This window comes from Ptychodera flava, chromosome 5, assembly GCF_041260155.1.
Source record: "Ptychodera flava strain L36383 chromosome 5, AS_Pfla_20210202, whole genome shotgun sequence".
Classification (NCBI taxonomy): Eukaryota; Metazoa; Hemichordata; class Enteropneusta; family Ptychoderidae; genus Ptychodera; species Ptychodera flava.
Window position 1 is genome coordinate 4,417,530 of NC_091932.1, and position 18,602 is coordinate 4,436,131.

An 18,602-nucleotide genomic window follows, 5' to 3' on the forward strand; every position below is an offset into this window, starting at 1 on the left:
CTAAAAGATGAGTTTTGTTCAAACGGGGCTTTAGTAAAAATCAACAGACATATCGCAATTGGGCGCTACGTTGATCTGCTTTTCTGAATGTTACGCAAATTCTAAATTTGTAATGGCTACTTCGTCCTGAGTTAACTATATTTGAAAATTTTATGAGTATTATGGTGGACGTTCTCGGGATACCGATCCTTGCAAAGTAGTTCTTTCAAAGATGAAGATGCATACCAAAAAAGTTCCGTGTCTTTCGGATTAAAATACCGTCACCTAATTTTAAAAACTCCTTTCCCTTCTCAAAATGACTTGAAGTTCCCAACCAATGTTACAAACACATAGCTGTTGTTACATTAAAATTACCAAATATACGAAGGGCAATGCATAATGTACTTTACACTATTTCGTTTTATCGTCGTGAAAATATGGAAAAGGAAGGCTTATTGTCCGTCACAGGGCCATTTCTTGAAAAGACGCTTTTTCCGACCGAGCTGGGTCTATGTAAAACAATTGTAATGCACTTAAAACTTTCCTTGATGCGGAAGGCGTCCTCGTCTTTTAATTTCTTAAACTTTTCAAATATTTATTCGCATGGCCATTTGATAAAAATTATGAAAAGTATTATTTCTGTATGATGTTTGTATAACATGCCATCATTCAATCAAGAATACAATGTTGTACACACATAAATTCGATTAGTTAAAAGATCAACACCTGAAGGGCTCAACTCTGTGCTGGATTTTTTCTCTCAGAAACTACGCAAGTCCGTGCTGATGAACTCTTTAACATATCAAGGTTACACACCTACTCACATCAAACACAGGACCAAGTCCAACGATGGAAAAAAGACAGAAAAATTGTCTCTACTGAGATGATTTAGAATAAACGCGGCAGCTTCATATGTTATAAAGGATTTCAGTCCGTCATTCCAGGTATTTTTATTTTGGTGACAAGGTCGTCCTGGTGTATATCTATTTCTGTCTGACTCTTTGTCTAACATGTGTTTGCACGATACACTAGCGGTGTACTTTCAGGTTTCCCCTGTGACGCCAGACATTTTCGGGTGCGTAGCCATGAACAGATCGGTATTAACAAGTTGTTCTCTTCTTTTTGAGGAATATTATTACACGGACTGCAAGACGTTACAGCGTGAAAAGCACAGAGACTGCAAATTTATAAAATAAAACTACAATCTATGATGTGGATTTTTGATGTTAATGTGCCGGGAAGGCAAGTCAGGTAGAACACCGGATTGCATTAACTGTGCAGTCGTTTCATTGCCGGCATGCATGAAGTGTGGTGGGGCAAATTAAACAACGTCTTTCTTAAAGGTACTTCAGTTTTATTAAGCTGTCGAGTTGGCACAATGGCCACCTTGAAAGGTCATGGCAGCAGTGAAGTCACACATTGTTGTGGCAATAGTTTCTAAAATTACCACAGATCGAAGTTGGCGTAGAGACACGCACTGTGTACATTTATACAGTTGCAAGGGTTCATGTGAATTCAACAAAATGTACGGATGATTCATCACATCCTATCAAATAAAACAATAGTGCGACCTCTATCAGGTTACATTGCATTACTCCCACTATTCAGCTAATCCTCGCAGTCATGCACCATTCAACTAATCCATGCAGTCATGCACCATGCATTTTAGCGTAAACCTTTCTCAATGGTAATCTATCTTAATGCTTATAATTTGGGTACTCTATCTGAACTCTCTCCTTGGAAGACGCAAATCCTCTCCTTTGAAGACGCAAGAAAGAAAATCAAACATTTATTGCAGGATGCCTAGAGATTTATAAGAATTCCTAATAAACGTAAGAAACTGTTTCCAGAGGATGAAACTAATTTGAATTATTTCACTTTATAAAAACTCGTAGATAAGTCGTGATGTGGCTATTTTGGACACTGAAGTAGTATCCACTGTTAAAACGATTCTAAAGCGTATTTATAGCACCGGATATCTAAGTCCCATAGCTTCTGTCTTTCCCCTCACCTTATGTCTACAAACGTGTTCCCGCACGTTACTTGGCCCGGCCTAACCATATCGATAGAAAATGACCGCGACGTAACTCCTCAATCATAATGAGTAGTAAATACTTACAAAAACTTCAAAGCTAGTATTTATTCAGGGATTTATTGCTGATTCACCGTATCAAGGCTTTTAATTAATGTCCTTTGAGCCAGACATGTCGCCGTATTTGTAAACTTAGTTGGCAAAACATTAAATATTTGAACGAAGTCTTTGGGCATAATCGGCATACTCCAAGACAATTAGGACAATCTCGAGAATGATCAATGCAGAGTAGCAGGAAGGTCAAAAATGTCAGCGTTGCCTGTGAGTCCCCTTCTACAATTACGGTATAACACACCATATCGACACGTGTTATCTTCAAAATCAGGGAAAAAAATGTACATCAATAATCTCATTCAGCCACTGATGACGTACAATTGCCACAAAAGTGTCGAGAAAGATCATGTTTGCAACGTTTATGAAACATACACACATACATACATACATACATACATACATTTATACTGTACATACAAACGTACATATGTATGTACGCATTTCGTACATGGAAGAACGTACATGGCATTTTATTGCCCTCTTGTTCAAGATTGTTGTTGTCTGCTAGCCGATTATTCTCATCCTTCCGTATTTTAGAAATGGTTTATCGTCATCTCCAGTGCTTCGGAATTATGACGTCACAGTCAATAGGAGGACTATCATGCGCAAGGATTGCATACAATCCAACTTGTATTTCGATTACAACAAAAATGATTTGGCTCTTAAACAAAACAAGCCTTCAAAAATTGTGAAAATGGAGAGTCAAGTTGAAAATATGGTGATTTCACTCGGGTTCGAACTAACAACACACGGTACCTAGTCACCTAGCAGAGAAGCCACAGACAAAACCGCTCGGCCAAATCCCCAATTGAAGAATACAACTCGGGTTTATAAAGTTATTTTCCGTCTGCTATCTTGTTTGATTTCATTTGCGTTCAGCATGAAACACGTACTTGTGTTAGCACTCGAGGCACATAAAATTGCAATGATATTAGAAATCTCTGACATCTCATTCTGTTCTATATTCTATACGTCATATTCTATATTCATGTCCTTGCCCTTGACGAACTTCAGGGTTGCTGTTCTCATTACAGAAACGCCCTGCATCACGTGACAAACCTCTTGCAGCGTAAAACCAAAACTAGACATACAGACTTATTATCGTCTTGTCACATATATGTTTAGTTGTATACGCTGTGGATCAGCTATAATCTGCAAAATGGTTGTTCTTGGTATATTTTCGCTGGCAGGAGAATTTACTCATATTTTCCGATACGAATAATTTTTGCAAATTTTTGACTCTTGTATTTTACAGAGTGGTATTGACTTCCTTATTAAGCCGTACTCGCGTCTGTGTTGCTATTATTAAATTGTAAAGTGCGGTCGGAAGTGTTAGAAAGTGGTCTCAAACGTGACGTTTGCCACGAGCACATAGTATAGTAAGTAATAATCGGCTCTTTAGAAATGGGAAGGCACTTGGCTGAGTGAACGTTGCTGTAAGCACTACTTACTGTATACTTACAGGAGATTTCGACAAAGTCTTAAAATAATATCCTGAAATCTATACTCGTGGTAAACCGCCCCAGGGGAAATGGATATGAAGAGGCCATTAAGGAGGCTCTGCACTTCATTAAGATGTTTCCATTTCGAACTCTATGATGATATGATGTCTGTGCCGAGTATGATGCCAATGGTTGCCCCGTGATTCAATTTCATTTTGTTAACCATCGCCAGCGGCAATCTTGACACAACGCTAGTCCGCGAAGGTCGATCTGAAAGGTTTCATTGATAGGGAAAGATACGCAACAAGTGCATTTCAGCACAGAATTCCAGACCTAGTCTTGCTACAGCCAGAAAAGACCAACAGGCAAAATTGCCGTCACTGGATGTTTTAGGACACAGAGAATATATTTCCCTCAGCAGGAGATATTTACTTGCAAACAATGCTGTCTTCTCAAACGATTTTGGTGCCAAGTGCACACATCTTTCTCCGTAGACTAAACAACACTTCGTCAAAGTGACACCAAACCACTATTTCCTTGATGTCTTAAAGTTAAGTCTATGTAAGGTCAAAACCCAAACGCTGCATATGCTAGGTGTGTCGCTATCGAACGAACGCGAAGCCCATTGAATGCATGAAGTTATTTGTTTGGAAAATGAAAAGACGAGATTAATTTATTTAGTAATACTCCATTTTAATTTTGTGGAAATACTTCAATAAAACTATGTACACACTCGGAGAAAGGACTTCTAGTCACTAGTGATTTAGAGGTATCATCCTTTCAGTGAACGAAAATTTCTCCGACCCTTGAAATACTGAAAAAGCCTCCTCGAAGCAGATATAGATATAATTTTGAAAATTTTTGCATGTTTAGGAATTTGGCTTTCCTGGATAAGTAACCGTGAGGCTTTTTAATGTGTAGTTTTTACAAAATAACGTACTAGGGAAAAGATCAACATCTCTACAGGTTTCTAATGTGTAGCAGCGGTTGGTAGTTTACAATCCCCTTCAAGGATATTGACTAACTGTGGCTAGAATTGTTAAAATCAAATCAAGCAACAAATGAAATTGCATGATTCGCCACCAAGGATTTTATAATATCGAATACTTTATTGTCTCGCATTCATTCACACAACTTGAAGCAGCAGTTTGAATGTACGATTTTCATTACAGGGAGTAGACAAGCCCAACACCGATATATTTGTAACGGTCGTCTGCAAGTCAACCGCCGATATTAGGAACATTTCATCCCTACTGTGGAGGAACGATGTTTATTGACTAGATTATGTGGAATATCGGAGTGGATTTGACTTTACTGGTGAAGTTTCAAAGCTGAGATTCTGGAAAAGGTTGAAAGTGTGGTTTCATTTTCTACCAATACAAGGATGGTTGCTCAGAAACTGGCCGCTATATGTGAACTCAAAGTTACGTTGCTATGGTAGGGCTGCGTCACGGAACTTCGTTTTTGATTGGCGATAGAATAATTCAATTTGACAAGATTTGTTTGATGTCCGCTCCTTGCCGATGCTTTCAGTAAAACGTCTTAATTTGTTTGTATGCCCAAACATGGTACCCTACATAGTAAGTTTTCGAGAGAGGGAGAGGGAGAGGGTTTTAAGGAAAATTTATTGTGTTGTAGTGATCAGACAACATTAGTAACTCTCCATGAAAATGAAACTAGCCGAGTAAATGAAAACAAACAAACAAACGTTGTCGGTTAAAAGATAAGACTTGCAGGACTAGGTTTACGGATAAACCATCTTGGCAAGGATATGTCTCGTTGGTGGGTCAATGACAAGTAAGGTACGATTGACGAACGTTGTCCAACTGAAGGCTTATGATATCCAACACAGTCAAAGCATTTTTCAACATGCCAATAATCTCAGGAATGCTGCACTTTCTCCCAAGAAGCACATTGGTGAATCTTCTACAGATATGCATGCATCGTGTATCATGTTTTCTCTCCCTCATAGTTGATGACTAGCTCTAATTATCTGTCTATTCGTACCTGTCAAACAGCTTACCCCACAAAGAGATGTCACTTCAACTGGAATGACCTGCAGTGCTTTTAGGTGACACACAAACGTGCAGTTTTTCTCGTGTCTACTCCTCGTAAATTACTAGAAAGGCAATATTTCATAATCGAATCTTTATTTGTTTACAACAATCTTCTCTACAAGTAAATTCCAAATGAAGATAACATGTACACAGATCAATAATTCAAAAACATGAACTCTCTATCATTTTGTCAGACGTATTAATCAAATACATTTATCGTTTACTTTTTACTGTTTCAATAACTTTATACCGTTACGAATTAAATCACATATACATGGTATCATTTCAATTATCGTCAGATTGCGACAAAACAAGAACATAAATACCTACAAACTTTTCAGCAGACTCGCTGACGTTTGAGTGGCTCTCCTTTTAATTTTTTGAAACTTGGTAGCTAAGAGTGCCCATTTTGTTTGAGCAGCGTAGCTTATAATACTACTTTTCCTTTCGATTGTACAGGGAATTATTCAGTGCACATTTATTTTGGAAACAATCTCTCTATTCAGCGATGATTAGGGTGAAATTTTGCCATTTGACGGGCGGTCGATCATGTTTCCTGTTTTGGATCCCGTCGATGTGTCTCTACCCAGGACCTAAAATCAAGTTTCACGTTGCATGTTAAAAGACGCCACAATTAGGAATCCAAGCTTGAATTTATCAAGCAACATATTGCTGGCACGTTTCGCCAGAAGCGCTAAATTTAAAGGGAGACTGGAAAATTCTATTTACATTGATAATGTTACGTTTAGTGCCCTGCAGAAAACGAAGCCGAACACTAATTGAAGCAAAACGACCACATCCAACCAATCGTCCTCTTTTTCGTCAAATATAATCTGTGCGGAAAATGTGTGAATTTCTATCCGTATTTTTTTACTAAGTTCATTGGATTGTAATGTATTTAATATTTTGTAGTTCCTGCAGCAGGAAATCTACCCTGTCCGTGTTCCATCAAACATAGAATAAATGTCTGTGACTCGACAGTTGGATATTCAGCTCTCACTCGACGATCCACTGCCAGCACTTTGTTCGACTTTTAAATAAGAAGATGATGACGGCGTGGCTCCTACGTATAATCTTGATCTCATTGGCCATTTCTGAAATGTAAACACAACAAATGAAAGTACTTAGGATTGTATGTTCCAGAAAATATTACTACTCACCATGGGATTCGTAAAATTCAATAATATTAGATAAACTTTATTCATTATACTTGAATGGACACTGCCACGTTTCCGGTCAATTGCAATGTCCCGTGTATGTCATTTGGACCAACTGTTGTGTGTCATTGATAGAAGGTACACCGGACAGGGATCTGTCCAAAGTAACATCTTCTTAAGTTTAGACAAGGACGACACCTTTAGTTGTTCTGAGCTCTGCGTAACGAGAAGTCTACTCAGTGTATCTTATTTATAAGTTGATGGAACCTCTGTCGGTGTCAAACAAACCGGGTACACGCAGGGAAACTAACGAAAGAGCACGTCGCGTCACGCATGAAATGATTAAAAACAACCAACTCTTGTAACATCTTAGTATTTGTTGTCATTTAAAGCGTCAATGAAACTGATGTAAACTATAGATTACAGAAGGGACGTTGAATGATATGAACGGATGGGAAAATATTAGAAGATTATAAACAACATAGCGACAAAGAAGAACAAATTGGTCATCTTGTCTTGTCGATGTGTGATCGTTTATTTCCATAGTTTGTTGAAAGATGGAAAATGAAAATATTGCGATGACAACTGTTATCTATTTTACGACCCATAACAATTAACATTGTTATCTTCCCTGAGCGTATGCATAAAATTTCATTGTAAAATACGATGAGTAAATGTATCCCCTTTCTGACAGTTAAGCAATCTGTTGTGCTGGCGACATAAAGATGAACACTGATCATTTTGAAGAGTTTAATGAGTATACTTCAGCTTGATTAAATCAGTCACTTTTTTCGACTTATATTTATTTAAATTCAACAAATCGTTAAATAGCTTTTGTTAATAAGCGACCTTCGGTCGCAAGGCAGCAAGAACTTTGATTTGCACTGTTTAATCTGAACGCATGTTGTGTGGCCCGCTGAAAGTTTACTATGTTAGGTTACTACTGTGCTATGGGACGGGACCTATAACACTTGATGACAGCATCTGAACATCTGATGTCTGTCCGTAATTTACAAAGGAAAGATGAGCAAACAGATCGCACTGCTAAGCTATGCAAACATTTTTGTCATCGATTTTATGGTTGTTTATAGAATACCATGGAATCAATCAGCTGCCAATGTCAGGCTGTGAATGCAAGGAATATAGACAGAATCTACATCACCTGTTCTCAATATTTCAGTGTCTATAACACGTCAATATTACTGAGTACTGACTGAGTGGCTGAAATAATATAGATTTTATTGAAAACTTTCATGGTGTTGTCTTGATTCAAAGCGTGGGAAAATAGAAGATATCAATGTGGTACCAATAAAAAATAGCAGAGACTGCGTTTCTGGACAGTCGATGAAACGACTTAATTGGGACCAAGCATGGCCAATTAAACGCATGCAATGTGGTCCATTCGAAGTGCATACACAGTAGACTAGAGTGTGTTCTGTTAAGAAAGTGTGAAATGCAGTAAGCCAAACATAGGGTCCGAAACGTAGCAAGTATATATGCGCATAATATTCGATCATATGGATTTTCTTCCTTATCCGTTAGAAGATGGTTGGTACTTTTATATCTCAATGGCGTGAAATAATCGACACACAAATATTGATTGCACGGTCATTCCTTGTAACTTGAATGCAGCCGCCTGACATTGTAAACTATCTTTTACTACTTAGGCCTAAAGTTGTTTTTTCTGACTTTGCTACATCAAATACACGACTTCTATTATGAAAAGTTGTCAATCGACAGTCAATTCCATGCAAAACGTGACGTGTGATGATAACTATCTTTCCCCACTCATGGAAAAATGTGTTGAAAGCAAAAACACAGTGATTGTCTTGTGAGGAAAGTGAGACTGCGCTAAGAGAAAATTTACAGAGCCTTGTAAATGATTAAAAAGATAATGATTAAAATTCTCATTTGTTCAATAAAGGTTTAGTGAACGGACATTTAATTAGTTGTCTCATGGATTTAACTTCACGGTTACTTCCCGTTGACTCTACTAGCTGATACAGCACGGCTTAAATTCATCCAGTCAAAGTATGCCATGCTATGTGGCGCGTTCTAGCCCAATTTGTAAGCCGTTCGAATTGTCAAATCAGTTCTTGTCGGATGTAAATAATGATCAAATAGTCTACTGTTTAGTGTTGTTGACGGTTTAATCACAGCCCATGATTAGACTCTTCCCTCGGGAAAGGCTTTTGGTGTTGACAGACTGACTAGGACAGCCGCTGAGCTTCACAATTGTCAAAGTACTGGATGTTGCCCTCCCAACGTGACCCTCTGATGGCTATCCAGGGAATAATGTTTGTACAAGATTAACACAGCGGTCAAACAGAACAGTCGTTACAGCTTTGTAGTCTCCTCACTTTCTCGATTTATAAGCGCCTGAGCTATTTGTCATGACAGATATGAGGAATACATCATACACAACAAACAGCAAAGCTAAATAAATATTGTCGCTGAGTCCGGGGTCCGGGTACCATATGTCATGGAGTCAACGTTGAGTGCTTAAATAAATGAAAAATAATGGCTATTCTGATAGGGCAGGAAAGGTGATAAAACAGATCCACTGTCCCATTCTTCTTCTATATGAGCAGAATTTATAGGTACGGAAGAAAATATTGAGACAATTTCCAAGCGTTTATGTGCTTAAGTTGATACTTTTATGGGCTAAATTTGTCAAACATCTCACTAAATTGCAATTCTTGAAAACAACAGTGCATGGGAAACGACTGTGTGGCACGCGTATTTGCCCCACTGAAAGTATTATGTCAACCGCACCAAACTGTCTTGTCGCATCAATCGTTGACTTTTCCAACTACAAAACCTAAACTTTGAATTAAGCTCACACCTTACAAATTGCATTTTAAGTTCAATATTACAATTTTGACATAGACATATATTTGAACGTAATGTCTTGGAAGAACTTGGTTATGCGCATTTGGATCTAATCATTCATTTTAGCACATGTGTTAGTTTACTTTACGTATGTGAACTCTGTTAGCTAACATGTCTTTCAAGCTGTTGACCGGATAAGACCCATTTCATCGCAACTTGTGAATTGCTAGCCAAATCACTGAGAACTACTTCGCTTTAAGTTTATTATCATGTAATCTTGAAGATGAATATTGCGGTCAAGAAATAATGAAATGAAACACTGATGAAAGGAGAAAAAAGATAACCCAGTTGAAGAAAAAGACCATTGGAGTATCTTTTAGAGCCATTGGTCACGACTGACTGGGTTTCAACTATGTGGGTTTCACAACATATGCACATGTACTGGTAGAATCGACCTGAACATTGATAATTCATTGTATAAGTTTACACAGACTAAATCAAATGGACATTTTTGTCTCTTGACTCTATGTCTGGCATTTATTAATTTTATGCTATGTAAAAGCCAGGGTTATTCCAGGGCATGTTCACGTGACAATGGAAAACTCCCGAAGGAGAGAACTTAAGTTGACATTCAAGCGATCTTGAGAAACATTTCCACTTCTATGGATTCCTTCCGAAATGCACACAGAAAAGGCGATACTTTATTCCAAATGTAATCTATGGCCAGTTATATGAACAACTTACAGATCACGCTGAACTTTTTAATGATTATTATCGTAAGTTTGAAAATATTTTTCAAGTAATTGTGACAGGCATGAACATGGTGCTTCAGTTTCATTTTGGAAGCATCGTAACCTAGCGTTCGGAAGTTTGATCCGGTTGGCAATCATTCTGTGGGTATCAGCGTACTGTCAAAATAAAAATCCAGAGTTTCATGTAAAGGGGAACCATACGCACGTGAATTGGTGGAGTCAACGCGATGACTACACTATCTGTTGGCGGTGTAAGTGTACTGCATGTCAGGGTTGTAACCCGCTTAAGGGATAGAACAGGCAACTGTTGTTTAACAAAATGGTAAAGTAACTACAAAGTTGGACCTAATGTCCCTGCAACTGCAAAACAAGGCACTGAGACGGTATTTGCCTACTGTATTGTGAGAGCAGCTGATGTTAAAATGTCAGTTGAACACATCAGAGATAGTCAGCATTCTAATAATGTGACAAAATATGTTTTCAACACAGATACCATAGTTAAACTTAATTGAACATGTTTGAAATTTTGAGGGGAGGTTCCGAGTCACTCGTTAGAAACCCCCAACCCCCCCATGTATGTCCTCTCCAGCGCGACGCCAAACTCTACGGTGCAATTTACAGTCGCGACGTCCTTACCTCAACCTTCATCATACGATAATGGGATTTCCCGAGTCACTCTTTGCACCGAAATATCAGTTATTCTAACAAACTTAATACTAAAGAAACTCTATTCATAAAGAATGTTGTAAGGATCGTTTAGCGTAACTATCTCCGTAAGAACTGAAACATGCGCGGAAGTTATGGTATTTACAATTATTTCCCCCAACCACAACTAGATCACGCCAGTCCTATTTCATCTAACAGCTCATAAAACCACTTTCGTTGTCTTTCCTCCGACTAGTTTGAACATTTTTCCGTCTGTAAAAATCGCAAACGAACATGTTTTTTTAAAAATATGTCTTCGTTGGCCGCAACTGATACGCAGAATCGCGCAAGACAGCTGCCGCGTATTTTACTGGTTGTCGCTGATATCAGATCATGTTTATAACCTTTCAATGTCAAGTTCTTTGTGGTTACTTTGGAGTGATGATAGCCAAATTGTCTATCTCTCTGCGGAACAACTAACAAAAACACGAATATTTGACTCATGGACTCCGTTAAGTATTCCATGACGCACTTGGCAAGGCAAGCGATGTCGGTTTTTTCCTATTGAGGCAGCAGTGTTCTGTTCAGGGTTACTGAAGACGCAATAGCGTACAGAAAACTATTGTAACGAACGTATTTCCTACAAAGATTAGTAATGTTTGAACCAAGTAAATCGATATTTGAATCGTTTTCTGAGGTTGATGGAGTGACTACGTAGAGACGAAATGATGAAATGTACAGTAAATTTGTCAACCTTTTTTCACACAAAACTTATAGCATCAAATTCCTATGGCAACTGCTGTGGACTGTGTGTTGTACACTCATGCCCCTTCTCTCTCTCTCTCTCTCTCTCTCTCTCTCTCTCTCTCTCTCTTCTCTCTCTCTCTCTCTCTCTCTCTCTCTCTCTCTCTCTCTCTCTCTCTCTCTCTCTCTCACCTCTTCCAGTTTTCACCCTCCCATCGCTATATCCCTCCCTTGCTAAATTTTTCGATTTCACCGTCTGAGCATGGAGAGTAAGATAGATTACTAAAGTTTGCAATCAACACGTGAAATGGGAAAACGACCCGAGATTAGGCTGAACGTTTTATAGTCGTTCTTGGCAAGGCGAATTGCCGACCAACAAACAATTAAATATGATAACAATATTATTAAAAGTCTAAATCTTCACCCTCCATTTTATAGAATTTGATTAACAATCAGAGAACTATAAAAGAGAAGGCTTGAACACTGAAAAGTGGACAAAGTTGCGTGAAAATAAACAAACTGTTCTGTATAGCGACTTCATTGATTTCATGATCCAGAAACGAGAAGGACAAAATGGCATATTAAAGGCAAAATGATGGACTAGCCAATGAAGTCTCTCGCTAGAATCAAACAACGGATGAAAACATAACAATATTTCAATTTAATATCAGCAGTTGGTGGAGTTCGCTACGAACAAAAGTAAGTATCGTGTTGATACCTTTTCGAGTCAGAACTGGTCGAGTTACCGGACACATTGATTCTTCTAATCGGACCAAACCTAAAAATATTCACCTTTTAAAAAGATCAAACTTTCGGTGTCATTTTAAGCGTTTATGTCAAATGCACTAAAATGAACATTTTTCGCAAAAAAAAAATCTTGTATTCACACGATGGGGGACATTAACGTCCATGCTACATCTAGCTAATGGTTAATATGAACACTAGTCGTCTTGTTTACTGGTGATAAAGTGATGGATATCCATCTGTATTTAAATCACGGCAGTATGAAATGAAGTTTTTAAAAAATAATCAGGGATTTCTGCATATTTACAAAGGCATCCGAATTTTATTGACACTTACAGAAAGATAAAATGGAAGGTTGGACACTGAAAAGTTCAGCCCAAGATCAAGTTTTACACATGAGTTCGACTCTACACTGTCATCTCCTTTAGGCGTGCCGTGATTTGACTCACGGTAGATAAAACTATACAAAGATTATACTGAAAATAAATATGACAAGTAGCCTGCAGGGCTGACTTTAGAAATCATGTAGTTCATCGATATAATGTTTCATATTTAAAATGCTCGAGTGGCAATGGTGTGGACGACGCGATCCCAAACATTTACTGATGCATCAGAACTGCGCCCGGCTTGGCCAGTGCATCGGCCTCAGTCTATCATTGACGCCTAGGTCTTGGCGATTTTATAGGATTAACGACAATGAGTCAGATGATACTCTGGGTGGAATACACTTGAAGTGTACAGAAAAACAGTAGCTGGTCCCAACGTTTGCTTACAAAGCCAGGGAAAATACTCTATACCTTTCTTGTCTGAATGCAAACACTGCCTACCCTGGATGTTGACCTAAGGAATAAAAGTACTGTTCACAAACAAGAAAGCTCTCCACTTTAAAGACACACTGTGTGTGTTTTGGGACACAAAGCGATTTTTAAGTACAGTCTATCTACCTGGTTTTGAATGAAGTGAACATAACTATCCATCATAGCGATACAATGCACGTCTTAATTATGGTGTGGTCTTGTTTAGATATTGGGTTACTATATGATGGGGGGACTTCTGGTCAAGATTGAAGTCATTGGAATTTCAAGTGCTATTAACACGAAAGAGAGCGAATTTAATTGAATGTGGATGGTTTCTGTGTTCGAATTTGGATGAATGTCACGATTTAGGACCTTAAATTGACATGTGATCACAACCGGTAACAACCATCAAATAGCGGAAAGTATTCAATAAATGCATGCTGCAGGGGACATGTAGCTACATGGTGCAGAACTTTTTTACGTGTAACTCATCGGTGTTCGACAAAGACATTTTCAATATCCGATTGCATTGCCACTAATCTTAATTATCTTGATGTAAATGGGTCATTTTCAAGAATAAACAAAATTTTTGAGAATCGTTTTTCAACTTAGAGCGTTCAAGGACTTGGTTTCCACAGTGTCCAAGACTATTGCAAGATTTATAAAGTTACCCATAGACAGCAAACTGTTTCTTGCGACTACCACCAGAAAATACCAGACGCGCAGACATTGTGTCATAAAGCTTACTCAATGATAAATCAGTATGTCGTTTAAAACTTGAAAATTGCTGATTACTCTTTTTGTTTAAAGATAATGCACAATTCAACGAAATCTACCTGAGAAATACACATCGTCACTTTATGATTTCTCAAACCAAGTCTGAAGTCTGGTGTTTTCTATATCTTCACCTTACAATACTCAATCTATATATATTTTTTCAAATGCTCAGTCACTTCCAGTGATCTGAAATCAAGTTTCTCTTTCGGCGTTTCACTTCAATTTTTGGTGGCAATAAAATGCTCATCATCGACTAACTTTCCATGTTAATGTCAAATGAATGAAAGAATCAAAAATAGTTCGTAGAAAGCATGAAATCTTTTAATGATATTAAATGGTGTCGGCAATGCATAGATTAAGTTGGCGTAACCGTCTCTATATGCGTGTGAACACGGACCAACACATTCACTTTAAACAATAATCTTAACAATTTTTTCAGCTACATATTTTATAAATTTGAAAAGAATCTCTTTGATCTGATTGCCAGTTTGATACTTTGATGTTCGTAACAGTAAAAGACGTTCCAGTTTTACTGTAGATTTCTGTCGTCAAGGTGATCATGCCACAAATTTTAACCTCGAGAGTTGTTTCAACATATCATTAACTATTTATACATGTTTGTGTATTTTCATTTTATCCATAATCGCCTTATTAAACAGATGATCATTCATTAGCGGTGTTTATTTTGTAACATACTCTGACTAAATCCGTGTTTACCGTCTGCTGTGGTCAGTCATAGCACCGTCCCTCCGGAGGGACAGTGGTCATAGCCGCAGGGAGACAGATCGCCAAGATCACTGTACGGTTGCCTCGCCGAAATCATGAGGCGGTAGGCAAGTTTTAAACCATCGTCCATAACAAAAAGCCCAGACAAACAGACCATGAAAACCGATAATTCTAATTATAGGAACGTAGTTTAGATCTGAATACCGGACAATCCAGCATGAAATTACAAAAAAATGAATCGTAAAGCAAATTTGGATGCTGTTCATCCGACACGATCAGAGAACATTTATGACAAATTTTTCCCTGAGTTTTTTATCTTATTAGAATATTGATCTCCCCTTTGAATTCTTTGGTAAGTGTACGCTCAATTTTGAATACCATTAGTATAAGCTCACTTGTCTTTGAACAAACAAAGACAGAATTTTGCGCACGTATATAATTCAATGACCCGGCCAGTGACAAAACGACTTTCTCCAAGTTGACATCGGGTCTTTGCATACGGGAGGCGTCATACTCAATAAACGGCGACGCGTATCAACAGTTAGTATTATGGACGTAACTGAGCGTAATGTCTTAAAAACTGTCCTAGAAGATCAAATTAGACTTTTACGCGGCAAGTAGATCTAACAATTAGCTCAATTCACCATAAAGAACATTCCATGAAGATTGTGTTGTAGTGCTTAAGTTACACGCATCAGGCGATGAAATCTTAGATGTGGCAGGCTTTTCCATATCAGCAACATATTTTTCTTGTTAACCCCGACGAGATCGGCAAATTAAAATATGGAAGACCGCGTGATAAAGCTTTAGGAAGAGAGAAGATATGAGAAAAATCCAATAAAGAAATTTCATAAAGGGTAAGAGAGCGTTGGCACACAGCGGTAGTCAGTGAGTTTGGAAGGCGATATAATGAGTGTCGTATGGTTTGTAGCAGTCAGTGGTCATGGTTTGATATCAAGATAATATGATATTAAGATGTAAAAGCAAGGTTGTTAACCTTTTAATGAGTTAGCGAGATGACTTGAACGGTGTTAATCTCGCACTAGCTCACAAGTGTTGATTTCTTAGTGATTGTTGAGACTGTACAGACATTGGGTGTACATTTGAATCGAACAGAAGACACGCCGTGTTGACACCGACATGCTGTAGGTCTTGGCTTTAGCCCCAGTAGTGAACGATGCGTACGCAGTATAGACCAAAACAGGCTCTGAACTTTTGTTGACTTTTTCACGATTAACGTGAAAAGAAATTACAACAGCACAAAGTAAACGAAACCCGACGTAAGCCTGGCGTGTGCGATATTAACCAATAGGGAAAACTACTTCTTATCTTTTTAGGATATATAGTTTGACATTTGTATGGGTCTGTCGGTCGTCAAATACCCATGGTAGAGATGTTTTTGGACTGAGTTACCTACACCTCGCTTGTGATGTTGTCAATGTTTACAGGGTTTTGACTGACTGTATGCATTCAGGGATAGAACGTTAACCATGCCACGAAAAAAGACACTTGTTACTCAACAGTTGGTTTGCTATTACGTGAACCAAGACAGCTTTGAAAGTCTTCAATTTTGGTAAACAATGTACTTTAAGAATCCCGTTTTGATGAAAATAATTCGCGATCACATAAAAAGAATCAAATATACTTCTGATGTTTGACAGATAAATATATTATATGCATTACCAGAGTGCCTGATATGATGCTTGGTTTGATGGTAACCTGTAACTAAGCTAGCACAACATTAGATTTTCCAAACCGTGTCGACACTTTCTGTTAGTTTCAGTGGTCACAAAGTTATCAAAATGAACACTGATAAATGCAATCATATAACACGGACATATCAGGTGTGTATGGGATGAACTATTCTGATCTGTAATCGGAAATTCTGTTGAGACTGATATCCTACAAGATGATCAGATCAAATTGACAGTATTTATCTGCCTATTCAACTGTAACGAATCTTCCTCTCAGACTTGTCAGTGATTGGACAAAACGTAACACAAATATCATTATATCGTCATCAGACGGCAAAAAGTGAAGCGTTTTTGAGTTTAAAAACCATTCTAACATAACATTTACCGTCTAATTATTATATTTCAATCATTAGACGATGTTGGCAATCATAATTACAGGTTTAAAGGTAAGGGGCCTTGCTTTCCCAGCGAGTGGTTTTATACCGATACCAAATATGTAGTAATTAGTTTAGACAGATGTTATTCCCTGCTATGCATTTAGGAACCCTTAATAGGGTTTGATAAACTAATTTACCTTGACTGGATGTAAATATCCATTTGCACCGAGTCTGTGCTGTTTTTCCTCCTGTCCCTCGGGGTTGTCTGCGTCCAGTGTCTGCATTAAGTGAGCGATGTATGTGGTAGCTAGAACAAGAACATCCAATTTGGAAAGTTTGGTATCTGGCGGTACTGACGGTAAAGTTTTCTGTAGTTCAAGAAATGCCGACTTCAAAGTCTTAACCCGTCCTCTTTCACGTGCTGCGTTTGCCCCGGTAGGTCTGCCCCTCCTTCTGGATTTGTTGGGGGAACTGTCCCCCTTCTTGTTTCTTCTCCTCGACAGATTTACAGTTCCAAATTTTGCAGCGTCGACGCTTTCGATCGGTTCGTCCATTTGACTTGTTTTGGTCATTGTAGATTGTACTGCACGCTTTTGAATGCTCTAATGCTAGTTGACAAGCGCATAGAAATGCTTGAAGTCAGGAAACAGCGGGTTGGCTATGTTGTGTCCTGTATGGAGAGTTAGCTAGTAGCCAGTCCGGTAGCCTGCTAAGTATTGATTCTATGTCGCCGTTATGTACATGACTTATAATAGCATCGTTATACACTTGATCCCCTGTCAACACTTCCAGTTAATGAGAACATACCACTTGAAAGTAGGGGTGACCACACTTATAAAGTGAAATTTAACTACCATACGTCAAACAATATGTCGGGTCGTCATTACATTGCTATTAGAAACTCATTAATGTATTCTTTTGTTGAATAATTTTATAATCGAAAGATTTTGAATGTGCTATACCGGGAAATTTACATTCCTGATGCTTTTCCGATATGGACATATTTAACTGTAACATGAAGTTTAAAAGAACGAAACAAATTTAACCATTAATAGCTAGTTGCCACGCTCTTTGTAATTCCAAAGAACGGACGCAGTTGAACCTTTCCAGATACGTCATAAGTAACTTCTCTTAAACTTGAAGATGTTTGATTGAGTTCAAATAGCGGGAGTACTGCCCTGCACAGTTGCCATAACAATAAGAACACTGAAAAAGAACGGACGCTATCCTTTAACGCGTTAAACTAAGCGGACCGAGTCCCATGGACAAGGTATACACAACAAATATACAGAATACAAAGTCAAGCGAGTTCACATGTTGTATAGAATTGAAAGAGAGTTATCGCTTGTTTTCGCGTACACAGTGTGACTTTGTTTTATGTGAAATGTCAGGGCCTATAGTAACTTGTCCTATATGTGGCAAGGTCAAATAGTTTAGTATGGACTTGAAAAACATCATGGAGATATCGATGGGAACAGTTTTCAAACTTGGTGTTTTATCGGAAGTACACCATCGAACTAGTGGAGTCACTTTCATGAGTTGTCCTGATGCATTTAAAATCTTTGAAAGAGTGGATTGGCAATCATACTGAACAGACATGCTAATTATCACAACAATTCCATGTGTCCTATCACCACTGCGGTCACAAATTGGATTGGAGAAATCGGAGGAATAAAAATGTTTTGAAACGATGAATTTCTTCAGACAGATAATGAGTGCATCTAGATCTCTCT

The 18,602-nt window shown here is 38.1% G+C and overlaps 1 protein-coding gene across 1 annotated transcript; it reads right to left on the reverse strand.

Moving 5' to 3' along the window:
• Positions 1–5,698: 5,698 nt before the first annotated feature.
• LOC139132795 (transcription factor 24-like) lies at positions 5,699–17,595 on the reverse strand. Its single transcript, XM_070699055.1, has 2 exons — positions 17,067–17,595; positions 5,699–6,718 (listed from the first exon to the last, which is right to left on the reverse strand). Exons 1-2 carry the CDS (start codon positions 17,439–17,441, stop codon positions 6,614–6,616), a joined length of 480 nt encoding a protein of 159 aa, XP_070555156.1. The 5' UTR covers positions 17,442–17,595; the 3' UTR covers positions 5,699–6,613.
• Between the last annotated feature and the right edge of the window lie 1,007 nt (positions 17,596–18,602).

Excerpts from the sequence above, each read along its gene's own strand:
- LOC139132795 (XM_070699055.1), bottom strand. The coding sequence starts at position 17,441 with ATGACCAAAACAAGTCAAATGGACGAACCGATCGAAAGCGTCGACGCT. Across the intron at positions 6,719-17,066 it reads GATATTTACATCCAGTCAAG|AAATGGCCAATGAGATCAAG; the intron begins GTAAATTAGTTT and ends TTTACATTTCAG.